The sequence below is a fragment of the Bos taurus genome, chromosome 13 (assembly GCF_002263795.3).
Source record: "Bos taurus isolate L1 Dominette 01449 registration number 42190680 breed Hereford chromosome 13, ARS-UCD2.0, whole genome shotgun sequence".
NCBI lineage: Eukaryota > Metazoa > Chordata > Mammalia > Artiodactyla > Bovidae > Bos > Bos taurus.
In genome coordinates this window covers 2,495,384-2,515,779 of record NC_037340.1, presented here as the reverse complement: position 1 = coordinate 2,515,779, position 20,396 = coordinate 2,495,384, and the positions used below count along the sequence as shown (strand labels likewise).

The window sequence follows — 20,396 nt, the reverse complement described above, 5'->3', positions numbered from 1 at the left end:
AAAGAAATTTATTTATGTGAATTGAATGTCAATATTACAATATTAGAAATGGAAACAGGAAATTCAAAAGTAATAAACCCATATACTAAGATATAACTAATATATTATTAAAATAGAATATTTTAATAAAAATAACTATGTTTTACAAATACAGGTGGGAAGAGTGACATTTTTAACATTGCAAATCTAATGTCCAATTTCCTAGAAGTCATCTGAGGCATCTTTTTCTTCATTCAGTCCGTTGTGATTTGCTGTTTTCAGTGAAGTATATGAAGAAAGTTTGGCTTCCAGCAGATGGATTTGACACAAGTTGATCTGGCAGACACTCTGAAAGGCTCTTGGGAACACACTGGTCCACAAAGAGGTCCTTGGTGTGCACTTTAAGAACTAGTTCTAGAGACAATTCCCATTATTCCAGAAGGTTCCTATAGAGGGAACTTACCTTCAAGATTAGGATTATCTCTTCTTGACTTTCATATACAAGGAATCAAAAGGTAAGCACTTTTGTGTTCCATTGAGCGTTGGAAATGCCATATTTTATTGATCCATTCTATCACTGTGCATTTGAACTGTTTCTAGTGTTTTTACTACTATGAGTGAAGAACATTTTTTTGATGAACACATGTACTCATTTCTCTTGGAGTAGAATCACTGAAACATAAGATGAGCAGGCAGATGTTTATCTAAACAGATTTTCAAGTCATATAAACTATTTTTACTTGTTTAATTTTATTTCAGTATATATCATTTAACATACATTAATTTTTCCTATTAAAATATAATTTCTTATTAAAATATAAGACTTGAATCATTAGAAAAGACCTGGGAAAAGACTGGGGTGCTGGGAAAGATTGATGGCAAAAGGAGAAGAGGAAGACAAAGGATGAGCTGGTTAGATAGTGTCACTGACTCAATGGACATGAATCTGAGCAAATTCTGGGAGACAGTGAAGGACACGGAATCCTGGCATGCTGCAGTCCATGGGGTTGTAAAGAATCTGACACTACTTAGTGAATGAACAACAACATACCTCTATATTTTTCTTTTTAAAATGTTACTTTAAAAATCCATGTAGCTTTCCAATACCATACACTTGCATTGTTGGACTACTAAATAAAAAAGCCTGTTTCTTTTATTTTACATGATTGGACAAAGTGATGTAGTAAAATAATCCCCCATTTACCTGAATGTTTTCCAATTTTCTGGAAACTTTAGTATCTATAACTCAAACAAAGTAATTAAAAACAGCTAATGACTATTAGTAGCTAAGGCTGTTACATGACATAATTTTATTTACCAAAGAGCCCAAAGGAAGGAAAAAGGTTTTAAAACAAGCAACAAAAAATGAGAAAAAAAAGGCTGTTCTTGTTTAATCTATCAATCATATCCAACTCTTTTGTGACATCATGGACTGTAGCCCATCAAGCTTCTCTGTCCATGGGATTTTCCAGGCAAGAATGCTGGTGTGGGTTGCCATTTCTTTCTCCAGGGGAACTTCCTGACCTCAGAATCAAAAATGTGTCTCCTGCTTGGCAGGTGGATTCTTGACCACTGAGCCACCAGGAAAAAACAAAGGGGGAAGTTAAAGAGGAAGAGGTGTTTATCAAATGGCAAAGTTGAAAGTATCAGCAAACAGACCCTCAGAAGCTTACCAAAAAAAAAGTGGACCCTGACACAATGACATACAAGAGACAGCAAACATGGCAACCTAGTAGTTGGGCTCATTCAGTGGGAGAGAAAACTCACACTAGTGACTCCAGTGACTTTTTTTTTTTTTTATGTGTAGTCTCTGGGGTTCTGGGATGAAATTTATCATTTTCATATGCTTAAGACTTGAACATATCAACTATTGCCATACAACAAACCAACTGAAAACTTGGTGACTCAAAATAACACTCATTTATTAGGTTGGGAATAGGCAGATTCCTGAGTAGCTCAAACAGTAAAGAGTCTGCCTGCAATGTGGGAGACCTGGGTTCGATCCCTGGGTTGGGAAGATCCCTGGAGAAGGGCATGGCAGCCCACTCCAGGGTTCTTGCCTGAAGAATTCCATGGGTAGGGGAGCCTGGTGTACTATAGTCTATGGCATCTCAAAGAGTTGGACACGACTGAGCAACTTTCACTTTCACATTAGATTGGGTAAAAACCCTAACGAAAATTTTGGCTAACCCAATGCTATTTCTGATGAGTTTGTAGCTTTGCTGGGTAGTTCTACTAGTTTGGGAGAGTCTTGGCTGGTCACCCATCAGTTGTGGGCTAGTAAGCTGGGAGAGATGACTGAACTTCCCACCACCAGCAGGGCGAGCCTGTACTTGTTCTCATGGCAGTGGCAGAGATCCAAAGGAAGAAACAAAAATGTGCCTTTGCTTCATCCAGTTTGCTGCCATCCCAAAGACAAAGCAAGTTACTTGACCAGGCCTAGAAACAGTGCAGCAGGGTGCTACCAAAAGACCTGGATACAGGAAGGCATGAAAAATTGGGGCCATTAATGCATTCCATCTATCTGTCATACTGGCACGGCCTAAAACTGCAGTTACAGATAATTAAAAATAATAGTATATATATTACTAGTTAAAACCTAGCTGAGAGTACAGACGACTATAGGGGGCTCCTAATAAATATTTGATCAATGAATAAAGTTAGTTCAATGCTGAGGATGTGTGGTAGTCTAGGCATTGATGAATTCATGATATAGTGTTGTTGTCTACAGAGCTCAATATGCTGCATCATGAGCCCCACACTCTAGTACAAACACCAAGTTTTTTCTAAGGAAAAACAAAAGGTAGAATGTAAAAATGTGTGAGAAAATTAAATATATAAATTGTATTTTCATGAACCAGTGTAACATTTCATCATTCAAGTGATATGATGTCAAAGTTCACAACTCAGGGTCAATTTTTTTTTAATCTCCCTTGTTATGCTTTTAGTACATTTGACTCACCTAAAGTTATTGGGTCATGTTGTGAGTAAAAATTTTCCAAATTTTACCTTGGTGGAGACTTCAAAGACTCTCAGAAAGTTCCAGGATGAAGTAGCTTGGAGACAATTTCTCGCCTGGAATTTCTAAGGAAGTAACGAGAGGAGAGGTGAGAAAGAGACATTCATTGCTTTGTTTATTGAGTAAAGTGCTACCACCTATTTTTTTCTTTTAATGGAAAGGCAATGATGCTGCTATTTTTAACATCTCCCCACTCCCTTCCTAATATTTTTGCATTATTCTAACCTATGGAGCAGAACATTTTACATGGTACGTTATTAAAGAAGATGGCTCATAAAAATTCATCCCAGAGGCGCTACTGAGGATTTATGATGACATTAAAGATGCAGTTATTAAAATTGTGCTTTGGATTCTGTTAAATGCTAAGCATCGAAGAAAAGTTGTAGAGAAGAGTGGTCTTCTATTAAACTTTCACATGTGATGACAAAAGAGAAACTATGGAGGGCTTGGAATGAGCCATCTCTAAGATAATCAGAGATACCTCAAAATTAAAATAATTCAGTTTTCCCATTTCACAATCACACCTGATGGAATCATACTGCCTGTTAATCATTATGATAGTTCTACTGTTTTGAAAATATACTAACAATAAGAATTGAGGAAAATTGTTTTTCTTGAAATTGGGAAAGAAATTTATTTTAGCATTTCATTCAAAGACACTGCATAAGAGGTCACACATTCTATGTCACAGAAAACAACTTAAGTGGTCATTTGATAGTTGACTACTTGTTCTTTGCAAAGCAAATAAACAAAATTATTTGTTTATTCTGAAAAGAAATTAGTCTGAGCTGGTGGAAAAGTCATATGCTTAAATAACTTTTTAAAATATAAACGGATAAATTTAGAAAGGCAGATGAGTTCTTGCTGGGGGAATGAAGGAAGCTTTAGAGGCAGCATTCTAGGAGGTTGCTTTAAGGGTTAGATATGCACATGACCAGTGCATTCTCTTGGCAAAACTCTATTAGCCTTTGCCCTGCTTCATTCTGTACTCCAAGGCCAAATTTGCCTGTTACTCCAGGTATTTCTTGACTTCCTACTTTTGCATTCCAGCCCCCTATAATGAAAAGGACATTTTTGGGGGGGTGTTAGTTCTAAAAGGTCTTGTAGGTCTTCATAGAACTGTTCAACTTCAGCTTCTTCAGCGTTACTGGTTGGGGCATAGACTAGGATGACCTTGATATTGAATGGTTTGCCTTGGAAATGAACAGAGATCATTCTGTCATTGTTGAGATTGCACCCAAGTACTGCATTTCAAACTCTTTTGTTGACTATGATGGCTACTCCATTGTTTCTAAGGGATTCCTGCCCACCACAGTAGTAGATATAATGGTCATCTGAGTTAAATTCACCCATTCTAGTCCATCTTGATTCGCTGATTCCTAGAATGTTGATGTTCACTCTTGATATCTCCTGTTTGACCACTTCCAATTTGCCTTGATTCATGGACCTAACATGTCAGGTCCCTATGCAATATTGCTCTTTACAGCATTGGACCTTGCCTCTATCACCAGTCACACCCACAACTGGGTGTTGTTTTTGCTTTGACTCCATCCCTTCATTCTTTCTGGAGTTAATTCTCCACTGATCTCCAGTAGCATATTGGGCACCTACTGACCTGGGGAGTTCCCCTTTCAGTATCCTATCATTTTGCCTTTTCATACTGTTCATGGGGTTCTCAAGACAAGAATACTGAAGTGGTTTGCCATTCCCTTCTCCAGTGGACCACATATTGTCAGACCTCTCCACCATGACCCATCCGTCTTGGGTGGCCCCACACGGCATGGCTTAGTTTCATTGAGTTAGACAAGCTGTGGTCCATGTGATCAGATTGGCTGGTTGTGATTGTGGATTCAGTCTGTCTGCCCTCTGAGGCCCTGTCTCAGTGCCTACCATCTTACTTGGTTTTCTCTTCCCTTGGATGTGGGGTAGCTCCTCATGGCTGCCCCAGCAAAGAGAATGTACTGGTCATAGCAAACACCCTCTTCCAACAACACAAGAAAAGACTCTACACATGGACATCACCAGATGGTCAACACTGAAATCAGATTGATTATATTCTTTGCAGCCAAAGATGGAGAAGCTCTATACAGTTAGCAAAAACAAGACCGGGAGCTGATTATGGCTCAGATCATGAACTCCTTACTGCCAAATTCAGACTGAAATTGAAGAAAGTGGGGAAAACTACTAGACCATTCAGGTATGACTTAAATCAAATCCCTTATGATTATACAGTGGAAGTGAGAAATAGATTTAAGGGCCTAGATCTGATAGATAGAGTGCCTGATGAACTATGGATGGAGGTTTGTGACATGGTACAGGAAACAGGGATCAAGACCATCACCAAGAAAAAGAAATGTAAAAAAGAAAAATGGCTGTCTGAGGAGGCCTTACAAATAGCTGTGAATAGAAGAGAAGTGAAAAGCAAAGGAAAAAAGGAAAGATAAACCCATTTGAATGCAGAGTTCCAAAGAATAACAAGGAGTGATAAGAAAGCCTTCCTCAGCGATCAGTGCAAAGAAATAGAGGAAAACAATAGAACAGGAAAGACTAGAGATCTCTTCAAGAAAATTAGAGATACCAAGGGAACATTTCATGCAAAGATGGGCTCAATAAAGGACAGAAATGGTAGGGACCTAACTGAAGCAGAAGATATTAAGAAGAGGTGGCAAGAATACATAGCAGAAGTATACAAAAAAGATCTTCATGACCCAGATAATGACAATGGTGTGATCACTCGGCTAGAGCTGGACATCCTGGAATGTGAAGTCAAGTGGGCCTTAGGAATAAAGCTACGAATAAAGCTAGTGGAAGTGACGGAATTCCAGTTGAGCTATTTCAGATCCTAAAAGATGATGCTGTGAAAGTGCTGCACTCAATATGTCAGCAAAATTTGAAAACTCAGCAGTAGCCACAAGACTGGAAAAGGTCAGTTTTCATTCCAATCCCAAAGAAAGGCAATGCCAAAGAATGCTCAAACTACCACACAATTGCACTCATCTCACACGCTAGGAAAGTAATGCTCAAAATTCTCCAAGCCAGGCTTCAGCAATACGTGAACTGTGAACTACCAGATGTTCAAGCTGGAAATCCAGAGAAAAGGCAGAGGAACCAGAGATCAAATTGCCAACATATGCTGGATCATCAAAAAAGCAAGAGAGTTCCAGAAAAGCATCTATTTCTGCTTTATAGACTATGCCAAAGCCTTTGACTGTGTGGATCACAATAAACTGTGGAAAATTCTGAAAGAGATGGGAGTACCAGACCACCTGACATGCCTCTTGAGAAACCTGTATGCAGGTCAGGAAGCAACAGTTAGAACTGGACATGGAACGATAGACTGGTTCCAAATAGGATAAGGAGTACATACATCAAGGCTATATATTGTCACCCTGCTTATTTAACTTCTATGCAGAGTACATCATGAGAAATGCTGGTCTGGATGAAACACAAACTGGAATCAAGATTGCCGGGAGAAATATCAATAACCTCAGATGTGCAGATGACACCACCCTTATGGCAGAAAGTAAAGAAGAACTAAAGAACCTTTTGATGAAAATGAAGGAGGAGAGTGAAAAAGTGGCTTAAAGCTCAACATTCAGAAAACTAAGATCATGGCATCTGGTCCCATCACTTCTTGGCAAATAGATGGGGAAACAGTGGAAACAGTGGCTGACTTTATTTTCTGGGCTCCAAAATCACTGCAGATGGTGACTGCAGCCATGAAATTAAAAGACGCTTACTCCTTGGAAGAAAAGTTATGACCAACCTAGATAGCATATTAAAAAGCAGAGACATTACTCTGCCAGCAAATGTCCAACTATTCAAAGCTATGATTTTTCCAGTAGTCATGTATGGATGTGAGAATTTGACCACAAAGAAAAGTGAGTGCCGAAGAACTGATGTTTTTGATCTGAGGTGTTGGAGAAGACTCTTGAGCCTCCCTTGGACTGTAGGAGATCAAACCAGTCAATCCTAAAGGAAATCAGTCCTGAATATTCATTGGAAGGGCTGATGCTGAAGCTGAAACTCCAGTACTTTGGCCACCTGATGCAAAGAGCTGACTCATTGGAAAAGACCCTGATGCTGGGAACGATTGAAGTTGGGAGGAGAAGGGGACAGCAGAGGATGAGATGGTTGGATGGCATCACTGAGTCAATGGGCATGAGTTTGAGCAAGCTCCAGGAGATGGTGAAGGACAGGGAGGCCTGGCATGCTGCAGTCCATGGGGTCGCAAACTGTCAGACATGACTGAGCAGCTAAACAACAACAAAGAACGTTATCACGTGGCATACTGAAAACAATGTGTGTTACGTGGGACTTCCCTGGTGGTTGAGTGGCTAAGACTCCATGCTTCCAATGCAGAGGTCCCGGGTCACATCCCTCATCAGGGAACTAGATGCTTTGTGCTGCAACTGAAATGTTGACATGTCACAAAGAAGACTGAAGATCCTGTGTGCTGCAACTAAGACCTGGCAGAGCCAAATAAATTAATTAATTAAAAAAAGAAAAAAACCAGATGCATGCTACATGTGTGAACAGAGAATAGTGATAATTCAGATTGGCTAGGGGAAGAGGCAAACTTGAACCAAAACTAAATGCTGATATTGATAATTTCAATGATATTCTTTAGGTAATAAATAGGAATTCAGGCTTTACAAGCCAAATAGTAATATGATCAGAGCTGCCCTTTGGGGAGATTAATGTAGATGTAGAAGGGATTTGAGGGGGAAAGAAATTCAATAGGAAGTTACTAAAATTCTGAGTGCTGAAATGAGAAGACTTGTCAGGGAGAAGGGAACTTCCAAGACAAAGCAGAAGTCATGGGTTTTATCAACAGATTGGGTGTGGAAGCAAATGAGATGGTGCAGATACAAGATGGCCCTGGGGTTTAGCACCTGTTACAGACTGTTAAACAAGGAGGACAGATGTAGGAAAGGTCTTCATTTTTTGATCAATTACATACAATGTGCACTTGGGCCATTTGTTTAACTGAAAATCTCTTAGAAGTACCAGTGCTTAGGAAAAGTAAGGTCAAGGCTCAAGTTATGGATCTGAGAATTATATGAAGAGAAGTAGAAACTGAAATCATGTGACTGAGTGAAATAGCTAAAGGAAAACACATTCTTTGAATTGATGATGAACCCACGAGGCTCAACACTAAATTTCAAACCTAATAGCATGTGTTCCTTATTTTAGGTTTTCTATGTTTCTCTTGTGCTCTATCATTAAAAATTAGCCCTCCCCCATTAAGACTTGATGTTTGGGTAGCTTTAATGGTATTTTTGAAACACTGTGTATTTCATGGATTCCAAGATGCACATATTTCCATATTTTAACAACACTGAAATTGAGATGTGCCTTATAACCACTGCATGGTGTGTCATAGTTTAACTGGAATCATGCTTTCATTCTTTGTAGTATATAAAATAATGGTGTATGTTATAATTAATGGTGTCTTACAAAGGCAATGCCAAAGAATGCTTAAACTACTGCACAATTGCACTCATCTCACAGGCTAGTAAAGTAATGCTCAAAATTCTCCAAGCCAGGCTTCAGCAATATGTGAACTGTGAACTTCCAAATGTTCAAGCTGGATTTAGAAAAGGCAGAGGAACCAGAGATCAAATTGACAACATCTGCTGGATCATTGAAAAAGCAAGAGAGTTCCAGAAAAACATCTACTTCTGCTTTATTGACTATGCCAAAGCCTTTGACTGTGTGGATCACAACAAACTGTGGAAAATCCTTCAAGAGATGGGAATACCAGACCACCTGCCTCTTGAGAAACCTGTATGCAGGTAAGGAAGCAACAGTTAGAACTGGACATGGAACAACAGACTGGTTCCAAATTGGGAAAGGAGTATGTCAAGGCTGTATATTGTCACCCTGCTTATTTAACTTATATGCAGAGTACATCATGAGGAACGCTGGGCTGGAGGAAACACAAGCTGGAATCAAGACTGCCAGGAGAAATATCAATAACGTCAGATATGCAGATGACACCACCCTTATGGCAGAAAGTGAAGAAGAACTAAAGAGCCTTTTGATGAAAGTGAAGGAGGAGAGTGAAAAAGTTGGCTTAAAGCTCAACATTCAGAAAACAAAGATCTTGGCATCTGGTCCCATCACTTCATGGCAAATAGATGGGGAAACAGTGGAAACAGTGGCTGACTTTATTTTTCTGGGCTCCAAAATCACTGCAGATGGTGACTTCAGCCATGAAATTGAAAGACGCTTACTACCTGGAAGAAAAGTTATGATCAACCTAGACAGTATATTGGAGAAGGTAATGGCAACCCACTCCAGTACTCTTGCCTGGAAAATCCCATGGATAGAGGAGCCTGGTGGGCTGCAGTCCATGGGGTCGCAAAGGGTTGGACACGACTGGGCGACTTCACTTTCACTTTTCACTTTCATGCATTGGAGAAAGAAATGGCAACCCACTCCAGTGTTCTTGCCTGGAGAATCCCAGGGACGGGGGAGCCTGGTGGGCTGCCATATATGGGGTCGCACAGAGTCAGACATGACTGAAGTGACTTAGCAGCAGCAGCAGACAGCATATTAAAAAGCAGAGACATTACTTTGCCAACAAATGTCCATGTAGTCAAGGCTTTGGTTTTTCCAGTGGTCATGTATGGATGTGAGTTGGAAAGAAAGCTGAGCCCCAAAGAATTGATGCTTTTTTTTTTTTAAATGATAGAGTAAGCTTTATTAAACAGTCACCAAAAGAGAGTCACAGAATTAATAAAGATGACCCCTTCATAGTAAAAGAAATTCTATTCCCCAAGAAGATATAAATTCTAAATTTTAAATCTGGATGAGTTGATGCTTTTGAACTGTGGTGTTGGAAAAGACTCTTGAGAGTCCCTTGGACTGAAAGGAGATCCAACCAGTCCATCTTAAAGGAAATCAGTCCTGAGTATTCATTGGAAGGACTGATGCTGAAGCTGAAACTCCAATAGTTTGGCCACCTGATATGAAGAACTGACTCATTGGAAAAGACCCTGATGTTGGGAAAGATTGAAGGTGGGAGAAGGGGATGACAGAGGGTGAGATGGTTGAATGACATCACTGACTCAATGGACATGAGTTTGAGTCAACTCCAGGAGCTGGTGATGGACAGGAAGGCCTGGTGTGCTGCAGTCCTTGGGGTCACAAAGAGTCAGACACGACTGAGTGACTGAACTGAACTGAACTGGATTTGATGAATACTGAACCTACTGATGGGTTTCTCTATCTTGTCAAACTGGTTTATTTTCCATAAAGCCTTTTATCCCTTCCCCAAAGGGGAAGAACAGTCTACTTAGGGAAGAAGTACAGTCCAATATACGGCTTCCCTGGTGGCTCAGATGGTAGAGTCTGCCTACAGTGAGTGAGACCTGGGTTCAATACCTGGGTTGGGAGGATTCCCTGGAGAAAGCAATGGCAACCTACTCTAATGTTCTTGCCTGGAAAATCCCATGGACAGAGAAGCCTGGCAGGCTATTTGGGCATTCCAATCAGTCATGTATGTGCAGTTGAATATCCTTTTGGGGCTGACAGGAGGGAGCAAGGTAAGAATTGAGGCAAGTGTCTTGATCCCCAGATTGGAACCAACAGTCGTGAGGGACTGAGAAGCAGAATGTAGTATCTTCACTATAAACTTGCTTCTTGGGGCATAGATGTAGAAAATGGCAATCCTCCTTAAGCAACCTGCCATGGAACAACATGGCACTAGCAGCTAACCGATGGCCAGAGGAGGGATCTGCATGGATGATCTGAGCTAGCACTTCGGTCCTCCCCACCTGGCTCCCAAATCCAGACTTTCTGTGTATCCCAGAAGAAAACTGGAGAAAAACCGAGTCCAGGGTGAAAACTCTTTTGAGCAGAGACCTTGAGATACTAGAATGAAAGGATCTACCTTGCAGGACTGCGGTCCAGGGCAGTTAGGACCACACAGTAGGGGTAACCAGATGCTCCTCCCCATTGCCGAGAGGACGCATGAGCTTGCATTTGCACCCAGAAGCCATCTTGGAAGAGAAGCAGGGAGACTTCCTTAATGGGGAGGGAACTCTAGCTGGGAGACTGACTAACTGGGAGAGTGAGTAAATTGAATATACCTCTGAAATAAGTGTTTGTCTTTTTAAGTTTGAAGAGACTGAGTAACTGTATTTGCCAAGATTTTTTGTCCTTTATAATAGATGAGAACGTAGGATCTGAGTGCAACATGAACTTCCAATTGAAAATAAACCCATCTTTTTGTTGTACTTGAACTGTGTGTACATGTTTAATCCTACTACAGTGGATTCTTCTGGGAGCGCATGTGTGCCTGCTAAGTCATTTCAGTTGTGTCTGACTCTTGGCAACCCTATGGACTATAACCCACCAGGCTCCTCTGTCCGTGGGATTCTCCAGGCAAGAATACTGGAGTGGGTTGCTGTCCCCTTCTCCAAGGATTCCTCCCAATTCAGGGATTGAACCCGCACCTCTTAGGTACATCTCCTGCATGGGCAGTCGGGTTCTTTACCACGAGCACCACCTGGGAAGTCCTCTTCTGGGAGTTGCTAAGTCGCTTCAGTCATGTCCGACTCTGTGCAACCCCACAGACGGCAGCCCACCAGACTCCGCCGTCCCTGGGATTCTCCAGGCAAGAACACTGGAGTGGGCTGCCATTCTTTATCACTAGCACCACCTGGGAAGTCCTCTTCTGGGAGTAAGATATCTCAGATAATGAAAGTAAACCGGTTAGAGAGAAAACTGGCTCTGGATTTAAGCTGGAAGACAAATATTTATGGCAGTGTACAAGGATGAAAAGCCAGAGAAGAAATGATCAGAAAAACAGGAAAAGTAGGAGTAATCTTTCAGGAGCAGAGCAGAGAGGAGTGAGTGATGGATTCAGTCAATTGCTACAGGACAGTGAGCTCAGCTAAGTGCTGAGAGAGAGCCATTTGAAATCTTTCAAAACTGGCCATCCAGTTGTACCATAATAATAGTCATAATTTTTCATGAGATGTTAGTATGGAAAAATATGTACTCAAACTCTACTGTCTTACAAATAAGGAAATCTGTAACCAGAGAATTTCAAAAGAAGCCAGTTCAAATGATAAATGTGAGAAAAAGGAAAAACAAGTACTTTACATTGGGAGGCAACCAGTCAAACAGTCTTTTTATGTCAGGAGAAAAATGTGCTGGGGGCAAGCATAAACCCCCCTCTAAGAACAACGAAGAGATTATTTAGGAAACAGAAAAAGTACACGGGAAGGCATCCTGAGGAGCAAACACTCTGACAGATGTTGGATGTGTTTTCATTTTTTATTAGAGAAGTTGGAAGTTTAATTTCAATATTGATGGTAACATAATTCTCTGTTTTACTCAGAGGAACACACAGAATCAATCTGTACAAGCATATACAACAATCTGGTTGGTGGTTGGTGCCCTAAATCAGTGATCTGATTAGTTCTCAAGTGCAGTTTCCATGCGCTCCTCTGGGCATTGGGGCACAGCTCCATCCCAGGAGGGACTTTTCCATGCACTCTCTGCAACGCAACTACAGCAGGCTTAACGACCATGCAGATTAACACTGTAGCAAATTGTTTTGATATTTAACAGACATAAAAAGTTATTTCCTGATATGAAATTCTGAAAATCTGCATAAATATTTTTTGTGTAAAATTAAATTAGTTATGTATTTTTTTTGAAACTAGAACTTGAAGTATCAAGAATGCCCACATAGTTCATATACACATATATATAGACTTTTTCATTATGCTAAAAGTCTTGAGAGTCAAATTATATTCTGTGCCATACAGTTACTTAACCAGTATGTATTTGCATTAGGTTAACTGTGTACGGATTAGTCATAATTGGTGCTTGTGTGTCATGCAAACATAGTTATTCCTGGTCACTAATCTTGTCATGTGGCAATACGTAACATGATTTTGCTCTCTGACAGTGTGAATTAGGAGCATAAATACTTTTTACATGGTCACATTTACAAACGGTTGCCAATAACCACTTCACAATCTTCACGGTGTAAGAGTGAGCTGTAGTAATCTAGGGTCAGCAGAAGCAATTCCTAGGAAGCAATGTCAGATGTCAGCTTCTTAAACGTGCCTGAGAGTTCTCCTTGTGAGCACAGCGGGTTTTGGCACAAGGACACAGTTCTATTTTTCTGTTGTTCTAACCATTTCCATGACTGTTACAGGAAATTAGCTTCGTATGGCATGGTGGAGACGTGGCACTTACTGATGAGGTAACTCAGATGTAGAAAAATTCCCCCCAGTTATTTGTCTAGCAGATCACCACTGCTGCTAATAAATCTGTAGACAGTTTCCCTCCCCCCAACCCCAGTGCATGTGCTTGCTATTACATGGCTAATGCACTACTTTTGCTGCTGCTCAAACATGTCTTAACGCATCACAAAGCAGAGTTTTTAACACCAAGCTCATTTACTTGTGATGATATTTTCTAGCAAACATGTTGAAGTGGTATGATCAACAGGTAAACTCTGACTTACTGGAGTCGCAATTTGGGGGGATTTGTAACTACTTTTGGTTGGCCAAGGAAATTTAGTGTTCAGAATGTTTATGAGAAGTGAGTCTCTGTGGTTTCAGGTGACCCTTTGTCTACATGAAAAGGAAACGCAGAAGACATCAGCTTTCCTCCGTGGAATCTGTGTTCGGAAGCTGGGGAGTGCTCTTTGATGCGGTGGTTCTGTGGTTTCAGTTTGTGTCCTGGAGTTTCACACAACTGTTGCTGGTCTGCGGTCCATCTCGGCTTCCAATTTCACCATCTGCTGCATCTCCTTCGCCTGTCACATCAGAAACAAGACCTTACATGTTGAAATCCTCTCCTGAAGACATGCAGCAAAACCCCACCTCTCTTTTCCCTTGAATTTGATGCTTGTCACTATGTCCTGGCTACATAAAAGTGTGGTCCACAGACCAGCAGCATCAGCATTGCCTGGGATCTTGTGAGAAATGCAGAATCTTGGACTCCACCCCCGCCCTACTGACCCAGAGTCTGCATTTTAGTACGATCCCCAGGGAATTTTTATGCATGTTAAGTCTGAGAAGGAATGGTCCACACAATACCAGGAAAACAACTGGAAAAGAAGCCACACCTGTCACTTGTAGATTACGTCATTTCTGTTTGATTTCGTTTCCACAGACTGACATGCCTTGACTATGTGTAGATAATTTGATCACTTTTAGAACAAGCATTGCTTATGTACAATTTATTCCCCATATAGCCTGAAATTTAATTAAAAGTGACTGTCTAAGAATCTCACGGATGGGAAAGGTTGGGTGGAAGCCTATCACATTGGTTTGGTTGGAGTATGCTCCGAGCAGACCGTTACATGCATATGTAGGGTTCCTGGAAGGCTACTGTCCAGAAAAATCTCTTTACAGGCTCTCACTTCTCTGGAGCAATTCAGCTTTTACAGTCCACCCCAGGAAGTAAGCTACAGTGAATTGAACCTCATGAATTAAGGCTGTCAAGAAGACAACCAGCTCATTTGAGAGGTGGAAAGGTGTCTGATGGGGACAGGTTCTGGTGACAAATCACTGCCTGGCAATATAGGGAAAAATCAATTGGTTCATTTTAAGCTTTACTTTCCAACCATGTGCTTTTTTCCCGAACCCAACGCATGTATCTTTTGGAGAAAAAATAAAGCATTCCTGTCCTCTTTCAGTGACACATCACTTTGAAATAAAGGACATTTTAAAATGGAAATATGGATATATAAAGATATAACTTGGAGGAGGACCCTGATGAGCTCCGATGTTACTATTTGAGTCGACTTAGTTATTCCAACTAAATGGAAGGTCAGTGGGAGGATTTAGTCAACTCTGCAGATCATACTATGAGCATCAAAATGTATCAAATGAAGTTCTGCTACGAAATTAGTTTAACCCACAGACCACAGAGTGATCTCCTTCTTATTGTTATTTTTAGACTGTGGCTTTAAATTCCATTTTGGTGAGGATGGATATAAAAACACCAAAGTTAGTAACTTTCTGCTTACATTTGGGATGGATGGCTCCCACTCCCCAGATTGTTTTTTTAATGCCTGAAACATACTAATGCTCTAATAGAAAAATGAGGAAATGGAAAAAATACACGAACATGAAACTATGACACAAACAGTATTTATAAGAGATGACAGTGAAATATTATCAGCACTGGAAGTTAAATATTTTATATTCAGTAAATAGTAATAAAGGATTCCCTCTGCTTCTTTCCCTCTAGCACTAAGGACAATATCGAACATGTTTTAGAGAGAAGGATCATATTAACAGTACAGGAGGATCCCAAGAGCCAGGTTCTCATATGAGCAGAGTGACCATTCATGCTCACTTCTCAGGACGGTTCCAATTCATGCCTATGGTCCTGGCTATTATGAACAATGTCCCCTTTCACTTTCAAAGCTATTCTGTTTGAATGATAAATTATATGGTCACCGTATTTAAAAGGGGTGATTAGGTTCCCTGGCAGACTGTTCTAACAGAAAGCATGACAAGAATCATTGTACAATGATGCTGTATAATGTGTTTGCATGCAGACCATAACTCTGTTACTAAAAACCACCAATCAACTTTTACTGGGTGCTTTAAAAATTAATGGCAGTCATATTAATGTTTGTGAAAGATCTGACTCTGTGACCCAGTTTCAGCTGTGACTGGTCCAAAGGACCACCATATATCGCTTTCTCCAGTGACTGGGTATGTCTTCATCAGCATGAGATTCCTAGGTCTGCAACTGCAAAGGATGCTAAAATGCCATCAGAAATAATTCTCTCAAGACGCTGGGCATTTCAGTTTGAATTATACATCAGAAATCCAAGCATCAAATAGTCAAACTTTTCAATCAAACCCTTGCAATCTTAGCTAGTCAAGAGCAGATGTGAATCGTCAAAGCAGCGAGAATACGAGCGCAGTTGAGCAGGAAGGCAATATCTTGCTTATCAGAATTTTCAGTCCTACCTTGCGTTTGGGACACTGCGTGACAGGATTTCAAAAGCTGTTTGTACAAAAATAGTAATGTCAAAATTGAGTCATACATACAAAACAAAGAAAATAAATGAATACTGAAGTGAATTTGAAAAATGAATGCAAAACCATATACAGAAAAGCAAAAGGCTAAGGATAAAACATGTATAGAACCATCAGCGACAAACTTACCCCAGGTTGATCTCAACAAAAACAAAAGAACAAAAGCGACCAATGCCTCTCAGCCCAGACTGCAGCTCTCCCGTGGGGTGAGACCCTCACCTCTCCTCATTAAACGACAGGACTGATGACAAAACCAACTTTTAAAACTTGAGTATGACAGTAATGGAGCATTTCGTGTTTGAAATGGTGCATGTCAAGACAGATGAGCTCATGTATGGCTGGGAGGTCTATGGGAAATAGCAGGGGAAAAAATCCCCATCCTTTGGAGTTTTAAATGAATACTTGCCAACCAAGCAGGCAAAGCCATTAGAAAGGACATAGGAGGTTAGGATCCACAATCAGGACCCAGATAGATTGAAACTTGAGTTGATTCTGCCAGTGCCCTCAACACTGTCTAACTAATGAAGTAGATGATTCCAGGCTTTGCTTTGGGGCAACCAGGAAAATTTATAGGATAATGGTTATACGAAAGCAGTAAGAAACTTTCAAGGGAGATATTATTACAGAATGTTAAAATTAATTTATTTTTGGCTTAGAAATGAACAACAAAAAAAGTCTTGGGGTTTAATAGTAGTTTGGGAGATTGTTATACAAGTTTGGGATTGTCTGGAGACAGGACACTGTTTCCTGTCAATGAAATTTTGAATTGAGTTGCTTCAGTCGTGTCTGACTCTGTGACCCCACGGACTGTAGCCCACCAGGCTCCTTTGTCATGGGATTCCCCAGGCAAAAATATTGGAGTGGGTTGCCATGCCCTTCTCCAGGGGATTTTCCTGACCCAGGGATCAAACCTGGGTCTCCTACATCGCAGGCAGATTCTTAACCACTCAGCCACCAAATAGGTTATAGGGGGAGCTCTCCAAATGGTTCCAGACCTCGCCTAATGTGAGAGAAGAAGTAGAGCGGCAGCATCTTTTGCACTGCGCCAAGACAGTGTTGAACCACACTTGGTAACTGAATTGAGAGGTGTTCAATCTGTAAATTCCCCCCTCCAAAAGTACACTAGAAAATATCTGGGATTGAATTTGTTACGTAATGGGCCATATTTGTAAAGCAAGGCTTAACACAGAAATTCAAGTCCAAATTCCACACTTGCTGGAAGCATCAGTGTACCTTGAATTTCTTTTCATGGAATTTCATTACCTCTTCACCAAATCTCAAGCCTTCTTACATTCTTTCCTAAGCTTCTATGACTCAAAGCATCAGGTGTGGGTGGTAGGCATGACCTGTGACCCCTTGAAAGGCATTATATAAATTTCAGAAACAAGGATCTTATCCTCCCAATAAGATCCAATCAATACTGTTGTCATTAATCCAATATTTCAGTGCAAAAACTCTGGTGTGATTTGAGTTACACATGTATTAGGATAAAAAGCCAAAGTGATTTTTAAATTGTGTACTTTAGCTCTGAAACTAAAAACACTAGCTATTCTCTAGCTCTGATATATACCACGATTGTAATGATGAGCAATTTTTAGCACATTTCTATCCTTTAGTCAAACTTGTTGCTAAGCAACACAGTGATTCCTAAGTAGTTTCTTAATTTAGTTAACTGACACAGAGCTGCATCTTACCTTCATTGCGCCTTCTTTAAGGCATCCTTATTCCCACCCAGTACTGAGTCACTGAAGTGGATTCTAATGTTTTGGAAATAGCGGCTATTCCCTTATCCATTCCCCTCACCCTCCAGAAACACTTTTGAGAAATGGCTTTGAGAGCAAAAAAACTTAGGTAACTTGTACTAGAAGGGGCTGTATCTAGGGACTGGTCAAATGAATGGGACCTGTGGGACAATACACACTTATTGTCCGCCTTGGAGATCTGGGGACTATTCATGACTAGAAGCATTTAGCTGGAAAAGAAATGGGAAACATAACTTAGAAGAATGCTGATGAATAAGACTTCTATCAACCAAAAAGTAAAGGATATGAAACCAGAAATTGGATTTATTTGTTACTCCATTGCAATACAAAAAAAGGAAAAAAAAAACCCTGATTTTATCGTTTTGTTTTACTTTCTCAAAGGTACTTTTTAGTCTAATTTCCACTTAAGTTTTCTTCAGTGGAAGCCATCTACTCTTAAAAAAAAAAATACCTTAAATAGGATTACTTTATATGTGAAAGGGAACAGGAAAGAATAATGCAATAGAAGTACAGGTTTCAGCAGAACCTCTTTACAGCTTCTAGACTGGAGTAAATTATCTAGAAATAATAACTTCCAAAGCAACTACACCTAAAGAGGTGTATTTGGACTGAGATAGACTGAAATTTTAACTGCTACTGAGGGTCATTGTGCCATAGAAGCTAGAGGTATTTCCACCCAATTGAAATGAGACTGTGGATGGCCAGTGGGCTGTAGCCCAACTATCTGAACTCCACTTGAGGCAAATACACATTCATCTTGATGTTGGTATATGCCTGACAGCTACTGGATAGTTGGATTTTGGAGACCTCTTTGTATTTGTGTATATTTTAATTTAGTGTTTAACACTAAGAGTACGGTATCCACTCACATTCAGTGGTATGTAGAATTATGGTAGTTTATGCATTTAGGTTTGGCTTGTAAGTTGAGAAGGTTTTATAATTTCATTTTTAGACTGAGGTTGAAAATAGGTGGTTTCTCATTAAATACAATATCACTTGTCTCTAGGGTACAAGTGATATAACGTCACATAAAAATGGAGAAGTAACTTATAGTCTGTTTTCTCCTCCTCTCAGGAATGTCCTTTTTAAAATCCCCATCATCTAATCAAATTTTGATTCTTTTTTTCTCCACAGCCACGTTCCTCTCCCACTTCAAAAAAAGTACTTTCTGTTCTTGTTGGAAGAAAAGGGGAAAGTACAGTAATGGCACCAAGTTTTTCTAGCGCCCTTTCTATGCCACTTCGCAGGCTACTGGCTTTAGCAGAAAGGTGACTGTGGACCATGGCATTTGCCTCCTGAAGCTGGTTGGCCGCCTACATCTTTTTACGCTTTTTAAGTGAAATACCTGCTCATTCTGTTTCTCTAGGAATTCGAGGTGCTCAAGCTGGACTTTTTTCAACTGATCCATTTCTTTGGACTGCTTCATGGCGAGCTGCAAAGCAAAACAAAACACTTCTGATCAATTTTGGGTCGTAACCTTAAAACTTATCGATGAGGGTTGGTAGTTTGCAGTTTAAGAGAAGGATATAAAAATAATAAAAAAAAAAAAGAAGAAAGAAAATAGCCTGAAAACTGGGAGAATTTAAACCCCATAATTTTTACTGGTAAGATAGTTGCTGCCAAAATCTTAGAAAAGAAAAGAGTGTGCATGATTAAAATTTGGCTTCATTTTCTATATAAAATGGTACCGAATAATTACCTTAAAGATTTTAGTGAGAGATTAGCTTTCAGGGAGGAGAGGAGAGAAGCTAGAATATTTAGCATACAGAAAAATCAAATTAAGCAAATTAGCTAGAAGTCTGAAATCTAAGCATGAGCTACTATTTAGTTGTTTCAAAGGAAAAGTGCTAAGAAAATTATGATACTTACTCGCTTTCTTTCTTCCAGAAACTTTTTAGTGTTGCTGCTGTTTAACTCCCTGACTCTCCTAAAAGCAAAGGTACAAACAACAGTTGGTATGTCGCTGGATGGAATTAATTGATATTAAGTAAGAAAAAGTCATATTTCATTTAATTATTTGGATGAGATTATGAAAAGGCAAAATGATAGGATACTGAAAGAGGAACTCCCCAGGTCAGTAGGTCCCCAGTATGCTACTGGAGATCAGTGGAGAAATAACTCCAGAAAGAATGAAGGGATGGAGCCAAAGCAAAAACAATACCCAGCTGTGGATGTGACTGGTGACAGAAGCAAGGTCCGATGCTGTAAAGAGCAATATTGCATAGGAACCTGGAATGTCAGGTCCATGAATCAAGGCAAATTGGAAGTGGTCAAAGAAGAGACGGCAAGAGTGAACATCGACATTCTGGGAATCAGAGAACTAAAATGGACTGGAATGGGTGAATTTAACTCAGATGACCATTATATCTACTACTGTGGGCAGGAATCCCTCAGAAGAAATGGAGTGGCCATCATGGTCAACAAAAGAGTCCGAAATGCAGTACTTGGATGCAATTTCTGTTTGTTTCCAAGCCGAACCATTCAATATCACAGTAATCCAAGTCTATGCCCCAACCAGTAACGCTGAAGAAGCTGAAATTGAGCGGTTCTATGAAGACCTAGAAGACCTTTTAGAACTAACATCCCCAAAAGATGTCCTTT

General features: G+C 40.1%; 1 protein-coding gene across 16 annotated transcripts in view; it reads right to left on the bottom strand.

Annotated features, from left to right (window-relative positions):
• Positions 1–12,275: 12,275 nt before the first annotated feature.
• PLCB4 (phospholipase C beta 4) overlaps positions 12,276–20,396 on the bottom strand; it is a 482,400-nt gene continuing 474,279 nt past the window's right edge. For 13 of the 16 annotated variants that reach the window (XM_025000312.2, XM_059892392.1, XM_025000311.2 and 10 more), the window contains 4 exons: positions 19,665–19,722; positions 19,141–19,227; positions 15,964–16,000; positions 12,276–13,787 (listed from right to left, as the gene is read on the bottom strand). In XM_025000312.2, coding sequence (XP_024856080.1) covers positions 13,699–13,787; positions 15,964–16,000; positions 19,141–19,227; positions 19,665–19,722 — 271 coding nt within the window. In that variant the 3' untranslated portion in view covers positions 12,276–13,698. The remainder of the gene's footprint in view (positions 13,788–15,963; positions 16,001–19,140; positions 19,228–19,664; positions 19,723–20,396) is intronic. The other 3 variants (XM_025000318.2, XM_025000319.2, NM_001166510.2) reach the window with 2 other exon arrangements.